Genomic DNA, 22,443 nt, shown 5'->3' with positions numbered 1-22,443 from the left:
CAGAATGGAGCAAGAAGCGGGGTGCCCCCCAGCTCTGGGCTAAGGCCGCAGTGGCAGCCTCCTGGTCCAGCCATCCGGGAGGCCACCCCGGGATGAGATGCTCCTCCAGACCCTTCCCACTTTTCTGCAGGCACCTACTTCCCTGCACTAAACCCTCTCTGCTTAACGTTGCTAGAATGGTTTCTCTGTCTGCAACTGGCCCTCACAGACCCACTTGCTCATCTTTTTCCATCACCCAACAGGCAGACAGCAGATGCAGACTATTCCACCAAGGGGCACAAGCCCAGCACCTGGCAGAGCAAATACTGAATGGATGCACAGACAGACATGGAAAATCAGCGGCGATTAAAAACAGGAAAGCTGTTCTAGAACACTTGATTCTTCCATCAATCACAGTAATAAAAGGGGATAAAAATCGAAGACAAGTCCACTCTGGTCCCCCAAGAAAACCACCTCTCTGGAAGAACATCACCACGCTTTCAGGGGCACAAGAAAAGCTGGCCCAGAGAGAAGAATCTGGAACACTCTGAAGGCTGTAAGAAAATTCAGCAGGGTAAAGCCCAGGTGATGGAAAGCACCAGCAGCCGGAGCCCAGCCCCCAGGCCACTCTGCAGGCCCGAGAACCAGTGCATGACCTCTCCAGGGCCCAGGCTGCACCTGCAGCTCAGAGCTAAGGACGGGCACTTCCAGCAATGACAAGTGCTCAGTGTGTGAAAGCACTCTGAAAACTCTGAAGTAGAACAAATGACCAGACTTAACATTAATCACTTGTTCCTTAGAAAGTCACTCTTAGGGGCGCCTGGGTGGCTCAGCTGGATAAGCATCCGACTTCGGCTCAGGTCATGGTCTCGCGGTTTGTGGGTTCAAGCCCCGTGTCGGGCCCTGTGCTGACAGCTTGGAGCCCGGAGCCTGCTTCGGATTCTGTGTCTCCCTCTCTCTCTCTGCCCCTCTCCCACTCATACTCTGTCTCTCTCTCTCTCTCTCTCTCAAAAATAAATGAGCATTAAAAAAAACCACCTAACCTGTTTGAGGGGCACCTGGGTGGCTCAGTTGGTTAAGCATCCGACTCTTGATTTCAACTCAGGTCAATCTCACAGTTTGTGAGTTCAAGCCACGCATCAGGCTCTACACTGACAGCGCAGAGCCTGCTTGGGATCCTCCCTCTCCCTCTCTCTCTCAAAACAAACAAACAAACAAACAAACAAACAAACATTAAAAAAAACAAACCCTGTTTGATATGTAAAAATATATTCACCTGTAAAAAAATAAAAGTATTTCACCAAAACTGTGGTGGCTTAAAAACGTGACCCCAAGGTCTTTGACACTGTTCCACAGGTGGAGCCTAGTTCCAGCCCTTTTCAACGTGGGCCGGCCCTAGCGACATGCTCCTAGGAATGCCAGTGACCCTCCTGACTTCTGAAGCAGCCAATACAAGGGGCAGTGGGTTGGCCGGTGTACCCCCAAAATTCATGTCTACCCAGAATCCAAGAATCACCTTATTTAGAAACGGGGTCCATGCAGATACAGTCAGGATAAAATGAAGTCCTGAGGATGGCGCCCAAGTTAGCAGGACTCAAGATAAGAGGCAAAAGTTCCAGAGACACAAAGGGAAGATGGCCAGGTGAGGACGGAGGCAGAGCCTGGGGACGACAGATGGCAGAGGCCAGAAGCGATTAAGGAAGGCCCCTAGAGCCTTCAAGGGGGCACAGCCCTGCTAACACCCTGATGTGGAGCTTCCAGCCTCCAGAACCGGGAAACGATACGTTTGTACTGCTCTACGCCTGGTTTGGGTGAACTTGTTATGCGGCAGCCCCCCGGAAACTAACACAGAAGGTGACGGCCTCCTCCAGGCCCACCCTCTCCCTCACTGTCAGAACGGCACCCTGAGAACCCAGCCTCCAGGCTTCAAGGAAGCCGAGCGGCCGTGTGGGAAAAGCAAGCATTGTGGCCTTGACCCCACCGAGGTCTTGTGTCACTGACCACCAGACATACGAATGAGGGAACCTTCAGGCGATTCTGCCTTGAGCCTTTGGGCACCCAAACAGAGAAATGTGGAACAGAGACAATCTTCTGCTGAGCCCTCCCAGATGAGCAAAATAAACGCTGTCAAGGTTTTAAACCTCTAAGTTTTGCGGTAATTTCTGAGGCAACAATGGATTACCAGAACGTGACATGTGCATCTTCCTATTCAAAACACAGTCACCTGTACCAATTAGATATGAAGTGAGTCTACAAAAGTTCCCTTCAGCAAACATTTATGAAGAATATTCTCGTCTGGAAGGGGTGGTCACCTCAACGCTGCTAAGAGAATAATGCATAATAAGCCAAGAGTTTCTGGGTTTTAATGATGTGCAAAAACCAGACGTGTTCAAGTGTGTTTCTCATTTAATCCCCCCACCCCTGCTTATTTTCATAGCTTACTTACATTTACAAAAACTTGAATATAACAATGATGTTTAAAAGTTTAGATGTCAACCTGTATGTTTTAAAAAGAACATTGTCTCTGAGTGATGGAAGCACGGGGGATTTAAAATTTGTTTTTCATTTTCAAAACTAAGAGTAATAGTATTTCAGTCATTTAATGTTTATTTATTTATTTGGGGGGGGGAGAGAGAGAGAGAGAGAGAGAGAGAGCATGCACAAGCGAGCAGGGAAGGGGCAGAAAGAGGAGAAAGAGAATCCCAAGCAGGCTCCACACCGTCCGTGCAGAGCCTGACACAGGGCTCGATCCCGTGAACCTTGAGACCGTGACAGAAGCCAAAATCAAGAGTCAGACACTCAACGGACTGAGCCACCCCAGGACCCCTCAGTAATTTAAAAGGCGATTTTTCTGAAAGTTATTTAAGGCTGCCTTACACAATCATTTTGTTGTTTATTTCAAAAAACTGAATATCCCTTCTCATATACAACTCACAAAGCGACTACACCGGTGTTTCTGCCAAGTTACAGAAGTGTATGTTAGCCTGCATAATTGCGTTTATGGAGTCAAATCATCTTCACCGACCTATTTCTGCCACAGACGAGGAAGCAGAAAAGAAGGGAAATGAAAACAACAGGTCCATCTTCAAGAATCAGCTGAAGTCTCAGTTGAAGTGATTACAATAAAAAAACAAAACTCAGGGAGCCTGGGTGGCTCAGTCAGTTGAACATCCGACTTGGGCTCAGGTCATGATCTCACGGTTCGGGAGTTCGAGCCCTGCATCGGGCTCTGCGCTGACACCTCAGAGCCTGGAACCTGCTTTGGATCTGTGTCTCCCTCTTTCTGCCCCTCCCCTGCTAATGTTCTCTCTCTCTCTCAAAAATAAACAAACATTAAAATTAAAAAAAAAAAAAATCAGAAACTTCGGTTCAAATTTTTAAAAAATCAGTGAAGGGAGCCTGGGTAGCTCAGCTAAGGGTCCGACTCTTGATTTTGGTTTAGGTCATGCTCTCATGGTTTGTGAGATCGAGCTCCACGTTGGACTCTGCTGACAGTGGAGCCCGCTTGGGATTCTCTCTCGCTCTCTCTCTCTGCCCCTCCCCTGCTCGTGCTCTCTCCCACTCTCAAAATAAATAAACATGAAAAAAAGTCAGTGGGTGAATTCAAATTACCAAGATAGAATCTGACTGATCAATGCTCTGGCCGGTCGACACATGTAACAAACTATTACCTCTGAAATTCTTAATAGTGGGGTGAATGGGTGAACAGGTGATTGGGGACTAAGGAGAGCACTTATTGTGACGAGCACTGGGCGATGTAAGGAAGTGGTGAATCTCTATTCTGTCCACCTGAAACTAACACAACACCGTATGTTAACTATGCTGGAATTAAAACTCTTAAATAAAAGTTAGTGACGGTGACTATCTTTGGGCAGGAAGGAAAGAGGGAAAGAACAGAGAAGGAGAATACAGGGGACCTCAACTTTATAATATTTTTTGTTTTAAATCCTTTCTGGGGGAGGAGCACATAGGCACGAGCTTATTATTCTTGTGACTTCTCCGCAGTTCCTGCTTGCAAAATAACACTGTTCTAGGTCTTGTTACAGACCCACGGCGCGGCTATCCGGAGCTCACGTGAGGTTTCACACTGGGGCCCACCCGTTCCGGGCGACATGGGAAGGGGTGCCCGAGCAAGCTGGCCTCGGAGCTGAGGCGCTGCACACACACCCATATTCCCACTCTGGGGGAGCTGGCAACCTCGGGGGAAAAAGTGGTGAGCAGTACGTTTCCAACTTGGCGCACCTCCTAAAAAATTTCCAGGATTCCAGTAAACGTGGGTAAAGATGTAAGAAATACCTTAGGAAAAAAAAGTATTAACATCAATTAACGTTGTAACAACACTGCTAGATTATTTTTAAAGAATTATATCTCTGGGGGCGCCTGGGTGGCTCAGACGGTTGAGCGTCCAACTCTTGATCTCGGCTCAGGTCGTGATCTCACACTTCATGAGATCGAGCCCCGCGTTGGGCTCAGCACTTCAGCATGGAGCCTCTCTCTTTCTCCCCTCTCTCTCTGCCCCTCCCCCGCTCACTCTCTCCCTCAAAATAAACTTAAAAAAAAAAAAAAGAATTCTATCTTTTAATCATAATGCCCATAACTTACTGCCCTCTACTTAAAATCATTTCATTGAGGAATCAGATCTGAGGGTCAAAGAAATGAAAATAAAAACCCTGGTAAGGCAATTTTATTTTTAAAAATGCAATACTGCAAAACGCCCAGCGTCTCCGTCACCGTTCTCCAGATGAGCTACCTGCATCGCAAGGATCTGAGCACTTAGAAACAGCTGCACACGTGTGTGCATCATCTTTTGAGAAAAATTCAATAGTCTCTGAGACCCAACATCCGAGCGACAGATGCATTCACAGGGAGACCGGCCGCCTGATCACAAGGTGACCTCACCTCCCAAGGCCCAATTCTGAACCAAACAGCAAAAGGCAAAAGACACCAGAGAAGCTAAGAAGACCAAGCCTTGGCCCAACTGCTCTCCCACTGAACAAGACTATTAATCAGCAGCCAAACCCAGCCTTTTTATTACCAGAGTTCTGCCTCTATCATTCACACCTGTGCTGTCCTATATATGGCTATTTAAATGTAGTTAGAACTAAATAAAATTCAAAACTCAGTTCCTCAGGCCCACTAACCACACTTTAGGTGGTCAACAGCTATACGTAGCCAGGGGATCTATTAGACCACCAGGTGACTCTTGATCATTCTGAGGAAGAGCCTCATTCCAACTCAAACTACAGGTGCTACCCTCCTAACATAAATATACACATACATTATGTACATACATATACATATGGTGGGGGGCGGGGAATAACATACAGGGGTGACAGACCAGCCCCACTTCTCTGCAAACTTCTGGCCATATTGCAAGAATCAGGTGTTTTTGCCAGAGAATTTGGAATTAGGGCCAGAGGAGAGCTAGCTGGAATACTGTGGTCTTTTGGAGCATAGAGATACACACAGGATCCCATCACCCAAGCTTCAACAACTTTGGACTTGGGCCAGACTGGTTTCCTGCAGCCCCCTCCCGCCCCCCCCCACCCCCGTGTTATTTAGACGATGGAGAGCTCTGGAGAGCCCCCCCCCCCCACCATGGCCCTGTGTCTGCAGAGCAGAGGGAGGCCCACCGGGGGGCTGTCCAGGGTCTGGGCCTCGTCCTGGGGGAGGGCTACGAATTCTCTGAGCCTACTGGTGATCTCATGAGGCGGTTGAGAGAAATTCAGGGAACAATCCCTGTGGCATGCTTACCTTGGTGCCTGGCTAAGCAGAGACTCCGTGAACGTGAGCTCTCGTCGCTGGGGTGGTGACTGTCACTAGGACACTCTTTCTGTGGCCCAGCTGCAGTATTCGCTCTTGGTTCTCATGGACACCCTAGCATCTTTTTAATCCTTTCTTAAAGGTAGGACAGTTTTGTTTCACGGTTTCAACTGGGGGGAAAAAGGTCCTTACCAAAAAGAACAGCATTACTACCACTGATGCTGTGGTTTACTACTACCCCTGTGTCTGTGCTATTATTGTTAACTATGATCACTAGGGTTAGTTGTAGTAACACCAGCTACTGGGTTTTGAGCTGCTAGTCTGTGTCAAGCATTGTGTTAAGCCTTTCATAAATATTATCTCACTGAAACCTCACAAAGCGTAACGGGGATTCTGCTGTTATTCTCAGTCGAGAGCTGAAAACACAGGCCCAGAGAATTTAAGTGATTTGCCCAATATCATGGAGCTACGGAAAACAGGATTTGAACCCAGGTCTGCCTGACTGGACACCCCATGCCTTTTACCACCACACCAAGTTACAGCTTAGATCCTCCTAGAGCTAAGAAACTAGCCCCCCATGCCCAAAATTAAACCAACTTTCTATCACATATTCTAAAAGTTCAAAACTCCAAATGAAAAGAGACTCTTATTCTTCCCCAGTGTCTGTCTTTCAAATGTGTGTTTCACCCTCTTTACTGGGACTCCTCGATTTTCAGTATCTACCGTGAGTTGTTTATTGCAACTACAAGAGCCTCCCCCCACCTTGAACCCCCAAACAATTCTTATTGGGCGTGTGGCAGGACAGCTAAGACCTTGCATTATGCCCCCTTTTAAAAAGAAGTCATAAAACTGAAGCATTAGGAACTAAGGTGAGGGTGGCTCATAAGTCAAGCATCTGACTTTGGCTCAGATCATGATCTCGTGATTCCCGGGTGTCCTGCTGTCAGGACAGAGCCCACTTCGGATCCTCTCTCACTCTCTCTTTCTCTGCCCCTCCCTTGCTTGTGCTCTCTCAAAAATAAACAAACACTTAAGGAAAAAAAAAAAAAAAAGACCAAGGTGAAAGAGTCACCTGGTTTCTGGCTGGAAGATGTTCCCTCTCATTTCTTCTTATATAGGGAGATGTTTCCAGGAAACAGCTGCTCAGTCATATTTCAAAGAATTCCAAGCTTGTGATCTTATCTCCACATCGGCTTATACTTAAATGAACCAGCATTTCTATCTCGAGGACTCACCTGTGGGATGATGCTTCACTGACTGCATTACCTAGAATTCTCTGGAACAAACGATTTTATGCAGCACATTCTCTGAGGAGTCTGCCCACCCGATATGGGAAACCTGGTTGTTTGCCGCCCATTTTACAGGGGTCTGGAGCCAAACTAGCGTGTACCCATACCCGAGCAGAATGCCCATGAGCAGAAATTAACCCACAACCTCTTTTCCTTCTCCCCACCCAAAACGTGCACTCACACTTTCATGCAACACACATGAAATGTTCAGAAGTTTGGAGGAGACCGAACAGAGTGAGAGATTATCACGCCCAGAATTTTGAATTTCACAGGACGATAAAATTTCAAAAGCACTTGGTAGACTGACGGAGTTAAGAAAACAAAGATACTTACATTAAAAAAAGGGGGGGCGGGGCCTGGGCGGCTCAGTCAGTTAAGCATCTAACTTCAGCTCACGTCATGGTCTCATGGTTCGTGGGTCAAGCTCTGCATCAGGCTCTGTGCTGACAGCTCAGAGCCTGGAGCCTGCTTGGGATTTTGTGTCTCCCTCTCTCTCTCTGCCCCTCCCCCATTCGCACTCTGTCCCCCCCTCTCGAAAAATGAATAAACGTGAAAAATAAATAAATGAAAACAAGGATACCTAAAAGCAACAACCAAACACCACACATGGACACACACCCCCCCTATCTCCCATCACTACCGTTTCAAAAAGAAAAGCCCTAAAAATAAAAACATAGAAAGGCCAGAGGCTCAGAGTGAAAGGCCACTCTTCCTAAGGAGGAGAGTTCAGTTTTTAGGTAATGACACATGTACACACACAGGAGTGTCAAAGCAGGCAGACAGACACCTGAAACACCCCCCCTTATTTTTCCTCCCTCCCTGCACAGGAGAACAACTAGTTCTAGACCCCAGCTGGCCCTGGCCAGAGAAGGAGCCCATCTCAGCCCAGTCCTGCTGGTCCCTCCCGGGTCCCCTCCCAGCCCCACACTCCCCAGTTCCCACCACACTCTTCCTTCCCAACCTGCCAGAGGCCTGGAGGCCAGAGACCTTCTCTTCACATCCTGCAAAACCCACATGGAGTTTCTGCCAACTCTATTCCTGCAGAATGAACTCTCCTTTCTCCCCGAAATCTGCCTTAAGGGGTTCTGCATACACACTGTGAGTGATGCCTGGGTCCTATTCTAATCAGTTCCTGGGGATTTAAGGAGCATAAATAGTGCCACCCACCTACAAGATAAATGAAGAAAAACTCAGAAGCAATTTACTCTAACAACATTGAAACTGGAACAATTTCCAGAGGAGAAATACACATTTGCGAACGTCGTAAATGAAGAGTATTTCTCTAAACCAAAACCACAGTGAGATATCCCCTCACAACTGTCAGACGGCTAAAGTTGAAGAGACAAGAAACAACAAGTGTTGGCGAGGATGTGGAGAAAAAGAACCTTCCTGCACTGCTGGTGGGAATGTAAACTGGTGCAGCCACTGTGGAAAGCAATATGGAGGTTCCTCAAAAAATTAAAAACAGAAATACCATATGATCCAGCAATTCCACTTGTGGGTATTTACCTGGACAAAAATACTAATTTGGAAAGACACTCCATTTTCACCGCAGCATTATTCACGACAGCTGAGGTATGAATTCAGCCCAAGTGTCCATCGATAGATAAATGGACGAAGACGACGTGGTACAACGTACAACGAAATATTTCTCGGTCATAAAAAGAGAATGAAATCTCGCCGTTTGTAACAACACAGGTGGACCTAGGCACTATTATGCTAAATGAAATAAACCAGAGAAAGGCAAATAGGTCATAGGATTTCACTTACCTATGGAATCTAAAAATAAGCAAAAAGACTCACAGAGAACCATCTGGCGGTTTCCAGAGGGAAAGGGGGTGAGGGATGGGTGAAACTGGGGAAGGGGATGAAGAGACACAACTTTCATGCACAAAATAAAGAAGACAGGGACACCACGTACGGCACTGGGAAAAGCCAGTGTGTCACAGCACGGTCAAGAGGCCCACGCCACATCATCACAAAAGTCCCCACACGGTCGCTCATTCTCCCGTCGCTGAGACAAACCCGACGCTGTCTCAACTGCCATCTGGAACAGAACTGAGGGGAAAGCAAAGCGGGTCTTGCCTTTTCATCCTGGTATATCTTGTTGACGCTCTCCAGCTGCGAGTCGTGGCTGGACTGGATCCGGTCAAGCTGCTCCCGCTGCTTCTCCAGCTCTCCCTGGAACTCGTTCTTCTTCAGCTCCACGGCACCTCTCTCCGCGGCCGCCCTGCGGACCCTGCCCTCCAGCTCCAGGATCCGAGTCTACAGGGACCCCACAGCGTGTGAGGGAGAACCCCACGCCGTCCCCGGAGGGCTTCTCCCTCCCAGAAGCCAGCGACACGTGGCACACAGGTGCTCCAGGGCCCCACGGGCAGTCCTGCTGGACCTTTCCTCCCGAGTCCCCTTCCCCAGCCAGACACTCCCCACTCCTAACTGGGCAGAGGCCTCGTGCCCCAGACCTTCTCTGCATGTTCTGCACAGCCCACATGGGATTTCTGGAAATTGTGTTCCTGGAGAATAAGCCACTTCCTCTCAAAAATGTGCTTTAAGGGGTTCTGTCTGTTAAGAACAATACTGGAAGTGAATTGTGCAGAAGCTACGACGGGGTTTCGAGAGAGACAAGTGGTATAAGTAGAGGCATTCACTTCTCTGGGCTTCCTTGTGGCCACTGTGACCTCCAAGGAAGTACCATCACACCCCTCCCAGGGACTCGGGGAGGCTGGAATGAGGTAAGTACATAAAGGGCCTCACGCTTTACCAGGTGCTCAAATATTTAGTTCCGTTTCCCTCCCCTGCTGACAGAGCACTTAACTCTTTGGCAGACAAATCCTCTGAAGACAAATTCAGTTCCTCAACCCTGGACACCAAGCCCACGTCTGCCCAGAGAACGGCTCTAGTGGAAGATCAGATGAAAGCACCCCCCCCCCCCGCCCACCCAGGGCAGGCAGGTGTGGGGACGCTCAGATGGGATGGGGTTTCATGGCTGCGAGCCCAAGCTCCGCCACTGGAAAGACTGGGATGGAATCCCAGCTGCCCTTGTGCCTCGGTCGGCACCCACCCCGGGAAATGGGGAAAATAAAGTCCCCCACTTAGAGTTCGTGTACAAAAGAAGACAGTGTATGTAAGTGCTGTTAAAAAGTATTCTGACACCACTAACGTGGCAAGGAAAACTTCCTTCAAGACTCCTGCAACAGGGGTCATGTCTATGCAGCAGGGGAGAGGACCGGCTCCACTGTGAACACAGCCAGGACAGTTAAGGGTTTAGAGCCAACAGAGTGAGGGGTCCGTGGTGGGACAGTATTAGGAGGGGACACGGAGGGCAGGCGGATTTCTTGCTAAAGGCAGGCCAAGGGGTCAGACTTCAAGGAAGAGGGAGCGGGTGCCTGATCAGGTACTGGGAGGTAGGGATGACTTAGCAGGATTCTTTGCTAAGTGGGCTGGGCCGGCTGAAGACGGGAGGGGTGGAGGGAGGCCAAGACGGAGGCCTCGTGGGGAAGAGGGGTCAGAGGCACCCGACAGGAGTCTGGTCAACGAGACTCTCTGTCATTGTGTAGCACCTGCCTGACCCACGATGACCAACAACAAAATGGAAAACTAAAATGCGTATCCTTAATTGATATGGATGATATGATTGATATGATGTTACTGGCAGTAGCCAGTAACAAGTGGCACCTCTACATACACATTTCTCACACGCATTATGCACATACATTCCCAACACCGCTGAGACCTAGAGAGGACTGGGGGACCGGACGGGCTGCGGTCAGTGTAATTAAGTAAGCGGCCTTCCCAGAGCCAGCCCCAGTGGCTCGACTGAAAATCGTCCACTCACAGGAAAAGCAGAGAGGGCTGCTCTGGCAGCAAAGAGGTCCTCTCCCACCCCAGGGCACAGCTGGTGTGCAAAGTCCGGCCCCGGGCAGGGGGCAGGGATATGTGGAGGCCCCAATTCAGGGTAGGGAGCGTTCAAGCCACTGAGTGTAGTGCTTTAGGGGGTAGTGAACGGCAAACCCGTCAGACCCCACCACTTGGCAACTTTAAATACTCTCAGACACCCATGCAAACAAACCAGCAAGACACCTGGAGATCCACACTGCGGGAGCTGGCGATCCAGTAGTTGAAGCCCAGGACGATGATGCAGGCCACCAGGGCGGCCAGCACCAGGGGCGGCGACTTCATGCTCCGGCGTCCGTTTCCCAGGCCCATCATCTCAAAGGCTGCGCGAGAATCTGCCAAATAAAACAAGCAAATAAGCCTCCACGCCAGCAGTGCCGGACCCGAAGCAGGCCACATCCACCCTCACAGCCAACGCGAAGGCGTTTTCGCCTCAAGAGGACAAGCCATCCAAGGAGAAGACCACGTGGGCAGTGCACCCCGAGCCCACGCTGATGTGCGCCCCCAGGGGGTGGGCCAGCCTCCCCAGGACAGGCTCGTGGGAGTGAGCATCGTCCTGGAGACCCATCACCTGCTGGCTCGAGACCTCGGGCACATAACAACTTCTTGTGCACCTGTTTCCTCCTCTGTAAAATGGGGATAAGCGTAGTACCTGCCTCTCCAGTACAGGTTGAGAATTAATCATCTCTGTGAACAGCAGTAGCAAATACGAAATGGTTCCGCATCACTTTAGGGGGAAAAAAAAATCCATTTCTGATTTATTCCCCAAAGAGGGCTTTTTTATTTGAGGCCTAATAAGAGAGGGTTTTTCACGCTGGACAGAAGTACTAATGACACCCAATTAAAGCATTTGGTGAGCAGAGCCGGGAAAGCGCCCAGGACTGTGGATGCCCACGGAGTAAGTGGACCGCCCGCCCCCCGTAGGGCTCTGCCAGCAGGAGTGAGGCACTGGCCCAGTCTTGCTCGGAATGCCTGCTTCTCTCTCTGGGTTCATGTCCACGTTAAGCAGGAGAACTGCACGGAGCCATCCCCTTCTCCAGAGAGGCCCAGACATGGCCTCTACAAGAAGGGAGCCATCAGCTTTGTCCGTGGGCTTCCACCCAAGACCAGGTCTGCCTAGACACCAGCACTGGGCACAACGCACAAGGAAAGCCGACCTTTCCAGATGGCTTTGCTGAGCCAGATAAAATGAGACCTTATCAGAGGGAGGGTGGCACGCACAACAAAAGGCATCTCTGAGAACAGGGACCTTTTTATGCCAGGTGTAGGCCACAATGGAGGCAGGAGGGAGGTGTGAAGGGCGAGGGGGGAGAGGAGGGGCAATCAAAGACCATGTGGGACTCAACCTCCAGCTTAAGTTCACGTGAGTAAGCACAGAGAAGAGCTGACAGGGCCGGCTCTAGCCCTAAAGTATTTCTAAGTGTGTCACCGGGAGACCTCTTCCTTCTGAATAATTAGTACTAGTGTGGGAGTCTAAATGGAGACATGCACAATCTCGGCGACTCACCTGAAATAAAGCACCCCCAGAGTGCTGAAGCACAGAACTGACCTTAGCCTCTGCTGGTGCCTTCCTCACCAGCTTCTGCTCTCTCAGGATGAAAGAGGAAAAGAATTTTTTTAAAAATCGATTATCAGTTGCAATCAGCAAGCATGCACCTATTAAAGGAGAGTAATGTTCAGAAATCCTGAACTTCTGGAAAATTCTATGTATCTGCTGAAAATGTGTTTTTTCATTGCCTTATATCTGATTTCCATCCAAAAGTCTTTTTATACTCTTTTTAAACTTAAAAAAAAAAATATATATATATATATATATAACTACAAGTACAACTGGGGAGAAAAACACAGTGCAAAGACTCCCTCCTCCCACCTGATGTCATCACCCCTTGTATTCCAGGTGATGTCAACCCTTGCAGGACACCAGCACTGCCTGGGACCCAAGCACGGGCCCCACTCCTCCACTTCCAACTGGGTGGCTTTAAAGGGTTTTGTTTTGGTTTTTTTTTAGTGTTTATTTTTGAGAGAGAGAGGCAGACAGAGAGGGGCACAGAGGATCCAAAGCAGGCTCTGTGTTGACAGAGTGGGGCTTGAACTCACAAACCGTGAGATCATGATCTGAGCAAAAGTCTGATGCTTAACTGACTGAGCCACCCAGGCGCCCCTCCAATTCAATAGCTTCAGAGGAGGACCCAGGTATTGGTATTTTTCAATCTTCCCAGGGGATTCTAATACACAGCAACTCTTCTAGAGGTCACTCTAGATGTTTCTTAATGCATAAACGAGCAGTGACACATTTTTAAGTGCAAACAAGATCATTCACACTGTTCTGTAAATGTCAATTATTTAGTAATATATCTTATCGTACTTTTCCTAGAGGCAGATTACCGTGTGCCTTTTTCTCTTTAAAGGTCTGAATGGGGCACCACTGTGTGCCAGGATTTATTTAACCACTCTCCTACAGAGGATCGTTCGGGGTTTTCTAGGCTTATTTCCAACCATGCTGCCACAAACACCTTTCACATCCACGTTTGTGTCTGCAAACTCCTATCCAGGGGTGCCATCCCTCACCCACAATCCTGAAATCCAAAAGGCTCTAAAAGCCCAAAGGGATTTTAAAAGACTTACCCAGCAACAAAACCTGACCTGAACTCAGATCAAGGTCTGATCAGAACTCACCTGAAGCTACTTAGAGTCTTTATCTTTCTCCCTTCATGTGAATATTCGTATGTTTTGCTGCAGAAGCATTAGTGTCTGGTTATGACCCTGCTGGGGCTGTCATGTGATATATAAGCACATCTTATTATCCTCTGAATTCTGAATTCCAAACACAGTTGGCTTCCAGGGGCTCTGGGAAGGGAGGCTGAACCAGCAGGGAGCTTACTGTGCGTGCGTGAGGCACTGATCAAGTGTTTCAAATACAGCGCTCACTGAATCTTCCCATCAGCTCTGACAGGGGCACTGGTCACCCCCATTTTGCAGGTGATGAAATAAATCACAGACAGGTGGAGATAAATTTCAGTAAGTGGTACTGCGGGGTCATAGGCCTTTAAAACTGATGGCCCTTGGGACACCCAGGTGGCTCATTTGGCTAAGCGTCCAGCTTCAGTTCAGACTATGATCTCATGGTTTGTCAGTTCAAGCCCCGCATCACAGAGCCCTCTTTGGATCCTGTCCCCCCCTTTCTCTGCCCCTCCCCTGCTCGCCTGTGCACATGCGCACTCTCGCTCTCTCGAAAATAAACAAACATTAAAAAAAACTTATAAATCTTATTGCCTCCTAAATATTTAGCAAACTACAACGGGCACACAGTGGAGAACCCTGGCAGATATCACTTTAGCCAGGCGATCAAGGTAAACGTCACCACTGAGCCACGCTGACGTCACGTAACGCCTAATACGATGCACCGGGAGAAAAGTTCAGGGGAACTTAAATTGAGGGACCTTCTACGAAACACCTGACTAGCACTCTTCAAAGTGTCAAGATCGTGAAAAGCAAGGGAAAGACTGACAAACTGTCATAGAGACATGACAACTAATTAAGGGGATTGCTGGGTGAAGAATACATGGGAACCTTCCGTACTGTTTTTGCAACTCTCTTATAAATCCAAATTCTCTAAAAAAAATGTTTGATAGCTCTTACTATATTGGCTTCCAAAGCAGTTCCAACAATTTACTCTAGTAAATACACTAGTAGTATGAGAAATGTCTGTTCTCTCACACAATAACACACAAAATAAAACATTTTAACATTTGGCAATCTCATCAGTAATGATATTTTAAAATACATTTCTTGGGGCACGTGTCTGGCTCAGCGGGTAGAGGACATGACTTTTAACCTCAGGGCTGTGAGGTCAAGCCCCATGAATGGGCATGGAGTCTATCTACTTAAGAAGAAATACATTCCTTGGGGCGCCTGGGTGGCTCAGTCAGTTAAGCGTCCAAACTCTTGATTTCAGTTCAGGTCATGATCTCACAGCTCATGGGATCAAGCCCCATCCAGGGTTCTGTGCTGACGGTGCAGAGCCTCCTTGAGACTCTTTCTCTCCTCTCCCTCTCTCCTCCTCCCTCCTCCACATCCTGGCTCACTCGCTCTCTCAAAATAAATAGTAAAAAAAAAAACAAAAAAACACATTTCTTTAGTTATAAGCATAAATGAACATCTTTTCATTTACTGGTGATCTGTATGTTCATTTTGGTAAAATGCCTTTTCATATTTTCTGTCCATATTTAAAATTCGGTGTTCATCTTGTTGATCCGTAAGAGCTCTTTGTTAAACAAACCTTTTGTCTTTCACGGGAATATCTTTTTTTCTCAATTTTTCATTTGTTCCTTGACTTTCTCTTTGAAATCTTTTGCCCATAGTTTTTAGTTGTGGGTGGGGTTTTAAAGTAACCTAATCGTGTCAGTCTCTTATTGAATCTGGATTTTGTTTATACTTAGACATTTTCTACTCTAAGTTTAGAAATACATTTACCCATATCTCCTCTCTCAACATACCTATAGTCTCATATATTTATTTAAATCTTTCATCCACTTGGAATTCCCTTTTGATGTAAGAGGTAAAAAAAAAAAATCAAAAAATACAGGTTGTGGTTTTTTTTTGTGGCGTTTTTTTGTTTGTTTGTTTTGTAATGGCTAGTCAGTTCTGTCAGCACCCTTTACTGAAAAATCTGTTTTTACCTTGGGGTTCGAAAGCCGATCTTTATCATATACTTAATTCCCTAAGACTATATTTCTAGATGGGATCCTTGGATGACCTTTTGTTATCCCAGCAGATAGAAGTCAACGGATGGGTAGCCTACAAGTCTGAAAACTATAAATACAGACTCAATTCTCACTTCAAGGGAAGCGTTCTGATGATCATTCAATATTCTCCTTTCTTGAGCCAGCCAACTAAAAAGATACTGAGCAACCACCAGGAGACAGGTGCTGTGCTAGCAGCAAGCAGCTCAGGGCAGTGTTAACAGAACAAACTCTGGAACCTGCTGGCCAGTGTGGGGCCCTGGTTCCACCTGTCAGGAGCCACAGGACCTATCTGAGCATCACTCTCCTCCTCACACGGTTACTGTAAGGACTGCATGAGTTGAGATAGAAGGGCTTAGAACCACATCTGGCACATAGTACCTGCTCAATAAATGCTATTATTATTAGAGATGGAAAGAGGATTAAGAAACCATTTCTACAGCGAGTCTTCTCATCTTATAACAAAAAGGTGACGGATGTCTTCCTTCCACCACCATGCTGCTTTATAAGGAACCAGCCTGACGTGTTCATCCTGTAGACTCTGCTGTCCCGAAGCACAGTAACCCCCATCACCGGCGCTGGCTCCCGGCTGCCGCTGCAGCAGGAGCACCCCCGACCAGGACCACGTTATGAAAAAGAGAGGTTCCAGGAAGCCCCTCACTACGACCCAGTGCTTGGCTGGCCAGGAAGGGGTGTGGCTGCCCAGAAGGCACAGTTAGGAAAGCCCTGGGCTCCCAATGGACACAGGGCCACCCAGGTAAGAGGGTGAGATGCGGAAGGGAGGCCAGCACCGAACCCCTGGCCGGTAAGGTGCTTCAGCGCCGACTTCCGGGCCTGCAACAGAAGGGCACTTCCAGGTAGGAAATGCCGAAGCCTGAGGAACACTGAGACAGTCACGCAGAGCCACGGTTTACAGGTGGCAGGCACACCAAACACCCTCCTCCCTTCACCTTGGAAGTGCTGTGGACCTGGGGGGTGGCAGCAGCGGTAGGAGACACATCAGGCGTGTTAACACTGGCTGCAACTGAGGCTTCACAATGCTTTGTCTCATACTGGATTACAAGTATCTGACATACTGGAAAATGATTAACCTAAATTAGCGGAACTCTGTGAAAGCCCAGGTTTCCTGCAGAAAGAGAAAGCGGTGTGTTTTTTGCGCCGAAAGTCTCTTGGTAAATTGGAGAAGTCATGAAAAACCGCCAATTCTTTCTACTGGCTTGATTTTATTTTTTTAAATGTTTATTTTTGAGAGAGAAAGAGAGAGCGTGTGCATGTGTGAAAGGGGCAGGGGTTGGGGGGGGTGGGAAAGAGGATCTGAAGCAGGCTCTGTGCCGACAGCAGAGAGCCCAATGTTGGGCTGGAACCCACAAACTGCCAGATCATGACCTGAGCCTAATGTTCAACCGACTGAGCCACCCAGGTGCCCCCCAAACCCGGCTTAATTTTTAAAATTCAACCTACTGAGGGGCACCTGGGTGGCTCAGTCGGCTAAGCGGCTCTCGATTTTGGCTCAGGTCATGACCTCACGGTTCGTGGGATCGAGCCCTATATTCTCCCTCTCCATCTCTCCCTGCCCCTGCCCTGCTCGTGCATACCTGCTCACTCACACACTCTCCCCCTTAAAATGAATAAATAAACTTAAAAAAAAAATTCAACCTATTGGTTAAAATTACTATTTGTCTAGAAGACAAAAATTTTTATAGAACACAAAAACCACTAATTACTTTTTTAAAGAAAAGAAAAAACACCTGAAAATGAGCAATCTGCTAAATGCACTGGCCCCTTGAACCTACTGGTTAAATACTTTTATTTTTTTCTCATGTCCTTACTTCTACATAGGGTTGTGTTTTTTTTAAAGATTTTCTTTTTGGGGCACCTGGGTGGCTCAGTCGGTTAAGTGTCCGACTTCAGCTCAGGTCACTATCTCGAGGTCTGTGAGTTCGAGCCCCGCGTCGGGCTCTGGGCTGACGGCTCAGAGCCTGGAGCCTGTTTCCGATTCTGTGTCTCCCTCTCTCTCTGCCCCTGCCCCGTTCATGCTCTGTCTCTCTGTCTCAAAAATAAATAAACTTAAAAAAAAATTTTTTTAAATAAATAAATAAAGATTTTCTTTTTAAGCAATCTCTACACCCATCATGGGGCTCAAACCGACAACCCCAAGATCAAGGTTGCCTGCTCTACTGACTGAGCTGGGCAGCCCTCCACACAGGGGTTTTTAATCCTATAGGCAAAAGCTGTACCTAAGACCAATCAGATCAGAACAGCTTGTTAGATCAACATCACCACGGTAGAAATAAGATGGCTTCTGCAAACAGTGAGAGAGCCCCACCTTTATTCCTTCTCAAAGGAAATGGCCTCGCATGATCTTGGACAGCCAGAGAGGTGCTCAGCAGGAAGTTCAGACGTCCCGCAGTGAGCAAACAGACCTGAGAATGCCCCAGCTCGGTGCTGTCAGTCACCAACATTTTTTTGAGGGCTTAAAGACATTCTAAGATGCCCCAAGAAGGTCTCCAAGCCAGGGGTCAGCATACCAGCCCCTTGTAGTAGGCCTGCTCTGTAAATACAGCCAGGCCTGTTCCTTTTATCACGCACCGTGGTTTTGTGGCCACAAGGCAGAGTTGAAGAGCTTATCCACATCTACTCACAGGGTTACTACGAGGACTAAACTGGTTAAAATACTTACTATCTGGCCCCTAAGAGAAGTCTGTCAACTCCTGCTCTAAACCATTAGGACTGAATGACCAGGTCCATTGCACTCTTCTTAAATTGCTCTAAAAACTTACCAGGAAGGGCAGAGAATCTCCTCCTCTCACTTCCTCAACCCCCAATTATAAACACCATGTTTTCCCCAAGTCTGGAAGCTGACGGTTTATAAAGAAAAGGCTTCATCAGCGTGGAGAATACAGTTAGTAACATTGTACTGCATATTTGACTTTGCTGAGAGTACATATGAAACGTTCTCCCCACTAGGAAAACAGTTTTGTAACTGTGGTGACAAACGTACTGTGGTGATCATTTTGCAATAGGTACAAAGACTGAATTATTACACTGTACATCCTGAAACTAGCATAACATCACATGTCAATTATACCTCCAAAAAAAACCTTTAAAAAAAACCCTTAAAGGTTAATAAGCATATATAATATTACATAGTGGAAATAATCAGAGAGCAAGATGGATGAATGAAATGAATGAGAGCAACCAAATTCCACTGTGTTTTTTTCCAGCACTTGGAATTTTCTGAAGAAAGGCCGCCTCCTACATGAATGCCAAGACTACCTCTTGGCAAGAACTCCCAAATATTTCCTCCAGATCCAGAGTTGGCAAACTGCAGCCCAAAGGCTGAATCCTGCCAGCCACCTGTTTCTGTAGACTGCCCGTAAGCCTAGTTTTCATAGTTTTTAATGGCTGGAAAAAAAATCAAAAGAATAAGATTTCATGACATGTGAAAGGCACATGCAACTAAAATGTGGGTGTTCATAAATAAGGTTTTATTGGGACACAACCACTCCCATTCACGTATGCCTGGTCTATGGCTGTTGGGCTGTAAGAATTGAGTCTACCAGCAGGGCCCGTGCATCCCAGAGGGTATAGCAGATGTTCCACAGGGCTGGGGCAGAAAATCCTAAAAGTTACATTTTATTTTTATCCAAAAAGCGAGAGCAACTATGTTTCAGTAACACAACAATTACATAAAAATAACTTAGAAGTATATATTATATGTATCCTAATTATACAACCATAAAATACTAATGGGTGCAAGGAGAGGCAGAAACTAAATCTGCATTCTCAACCCCTCTGTTGAAGGTCAAAGTCACCACCCTCTGAGCTGCCTGAGGAACTCCTTGGATTTTAGCACCCGGCACAGCGAGGTAGACTGAAAAACTGTAATTAAACCAAACCTTACAGGGGCGCTGAAGCTTTCAGATTCATATAGAAGGCACAAATTAACGTTACTGCAATAAACGTAGGCATGGGCAAACACAAGCCAGCCCCCGGAAGGTGCAGGCTTCTTATCCCTGGTCAGCTCCGCAGGAGCCGCATCACAAAGCAAAATCGATGATGACAGAATCGGACCTGACAAGAAACACACCAAAAAATACTCAAAATTCAAGGAGTATTTGGAACAGGGGTCCACCTCCACTGTGGGGAAGCAGGGATCCAGCCCCGACTGCACACTGGGCCTTGAGATAGAAGACCATAATAACAGCACATGCCCCTGATTGATAAATAACGAACTAAAAAATGGTTTTCTATTAAGATAACTGCTAGATAACACTGAATTAATCCTGTTTCGTTTAATTATGAGAATAATCAAAAAATTTGGGAAACCACAGCAAACTATAATCTGTATCACTGTAATCATATAGTACTTTTATAGATATTTATTTCCTGTCAGGCACTAATTAACCTTCAAAATCTTAGCTAGGGGAAGTTCTATTAACACAGCCCTGAAGGGTTTTAAGAAAAAGAAGATCAAGGTATTGTAACAATCTGAGAAGGCACGCATCTTTATTCTTCTTTTTTTTCTGAAAAGTGTAGGAAATTTCTGTGTGAGGCAAAGTAGACTCTGGGAACTTAGTAAGCAGTTCTTAAACTTCAAGCCAAGACTGTTCATGTAATGGCATCAGTAACTGGAAAAGTCTAGAAAAGAAAATGACCACAACCTAAAAATGTTTCTTGCGGGGGGGGGGGGGGGCAGGCAATGGAAATACCACTCAACACTCTTCTGAAGTGAGACAAAAGCATTATAAAGACCATTCCTCCTACTTCTGCAAAAAAAAAAAGTGTAGTCTTTTTTTTTATATTAACTACAACAACAAAAATAAGAGGTTCTTCCCCCCCCCAATCCAAATGATGGATGTTATTTCTCACATTAGATCATTAAAAAAAAAAAGGAATAAAAATAATACAACTAAATTAAAACCAGGGCATGGAGCCTCTCGTCCCTCCCTTCCTGGGAGCCATGCGGCCTTCAAGCTCCCTTTCACCAAGGTGCTCAGCCATGGGACCTGCTCAGCCCAGGCTTCTGGAAATGACACCCCACGCCTCCAACTCTTCCCTGGAGAGGCAGCTCCCCCAGGCTCTGCCCTTCTCCCCTTTGTGCTTCAGATGCAGAAAGCCTGCCTGCACATTCAGAGGATTTTCAATAAGGTCAGCAGTTTCCTCCCTGCTGGGGGAAGGTGGCCACAAAAGCCAACGGAAGATAGAGAGCCCTGGGCTGACACAGTCAACCATCCTCATTCTACCCCACCCCTCAAAAAATAATATAAATACAAAATCTTGTCATCCCCCATCAATAAGTGGGCCCATGGCCAGCAATCAGAAAGGAGAGGACATCCTTAGCTCCCGAAAGCAACGTCGTCCATATCTGATAACCCACCCCCTCCCCCCAGACTCCCTACCACCACTCGGTCCTCTCGTTCACAGTCCTTCATTTTTGAACTAAACCAATTAAATATATATATATATATATATACACATACACACACACACACACACACACACACACACACACACGAAAACCTCTCCATAGGAGAACAAGATACATCTGGAACAGCTTATTGTTTTCTTTAAACATCCTAAGAATTCAACGTCTTTTTGACCAGTGATGCCTTAAAAATTGAGTTCTGGCCTAGGGACAGCAAGTCTTACCAAATTACTGGTTTATGCATTCTTCCCAATCACATGAGCTTACCTTAATCTTCTATAACACAAGCAGGAGGAGCTAGAATGCCCTAGGAGACCCACAAAGACCAAACCGCCAAGAGATTCCACGCCTCCCCAGGTCCCATGCTCCAAAAATTTCAGAAATACTAAAGCTGCCTAAATTTGAGTCAATCTGATGGCCATAAGCCAAACAGAGTCACTAGAATGTTGTTAAACATTTCATCAGGCTGTGGGACATCTTAATAACCCATCCCTAGGAATGCCCCTCAACATTTGCGGGATTTTGAGCTGTAGGGCCTTCAAGACCCCAACCCAGACAAAGGAAATCTCAGACCCGTGAAAGCCACACAAGTTTGGTCACGCAAATTTGCAAAGGGGCTATCTGAAAACGACCAATATGATGGCATTCCCAATACAAGGGTTCTCAAATTCCTCTGAAAAGATCATTCATCAAACTAGGTTATTTTCTTACTGGGTTTAAAAAAAAAAAAAATCATTAAAGTAGCACACAGGGTGTGAAACAGAAACTAATGTATAAGCCCAGGAGACTATCTTTACACCAGAGCAAAAGTTCTATCGATGCTCCACACAAGCCAAAGGTGAGAAACACACGTAAGGGAGGGCGCCCAGAGCGTCCCCGACACGGGCTCCGGATGCGCTGTAGCGCTCGTGGCCGGGGGGACTCAGCGCCCAGCTCCCTGTCACCTGCCAGGACGCGACCGCTGCCAACGTGGGCACCCGCGCGGCGCCCGAGTGCCAGGACGCGGAGGTGAGCGGCGCGCCGCGGCCCCCCTCCCTCCGCCGGCGCCAGTCACGCCCGCGGGACCGGCACTAGTGCGACTTCGGGGCTGCACGCCTTTGACTTCGCATGCCGACGCGCGTGACAAAGCGGAGAACAAAAAAGAAAGGCCCCGCGCGTCCCGACCGGCCTCCGCAGGGGCAGAGAGCTCGCACGGCCCCTCGCGGCGGCCGGGGGTCCGGGGTCCGAGGCGGCCCCGCGGCGAAGGCTTGGGCCGCGAGCGGGCTCCGGTGACGGGCTGCGGCCCGGGCGCGAGCCGGGGGACCGTCTCCGGACGCGGGCGGTGCGCCAGGGAGGGACGGGGAGGGGC

The 22,443-nt window shown here is 47.6% G+C and overlaps 1 protein-coding gene across 1 annotated transcript in view; it reads right to left on the bottom strand.

Annotated features, from left to right (window-relative positions):
- GOLM1 (golgi membrane protein 1) overlaps positions 1–11,260 on the bottom strand; it is a 45,574-nt gene extending 34,314 nt beyond the window's left edge. Inside the window, exons 1-2 of the mRNA XM_040450279.1 lie at positions 11,112–11,260; positions 9,117–9,296 (exon numbers count right to left, since the gene is read on the bottom strand). Coding sequence (XP_040306213.1) covers positions 9,117–9,296; positions 11,112–11,240 — 309 coding nt within the window. The 5' untranslated portion in view covers positions 11,241–11,260. The remainder of the gene's footprint in view (positions 1–9,116; positions 9,297–11,111) is intronic.
- Positions 11,261–22,443: the final 11,183 nt, after the last annotated feature.

This window comes from Herpailurus yagouaroundi, unplaced genomic scaffold (genome assembly GCF_014898765.1).
Source record: "Herpailurus yagouaroundi ecotype Mexico unplaced genomic scaffold, PumYag 201, whole genome shotgun sequence".
In the NCBI taxonomy this organism is placed as follows: Eukaryota; Metazoa; Chordata; class Mammalia; order Carnivora; family Felidae; genus Herpailurus; species Herpailurus yagouaroundi.
Note: the sequence above shows the minus strand (reverse complement) of the source record. Positions and strands in the feature narration are given on the sequence as shown.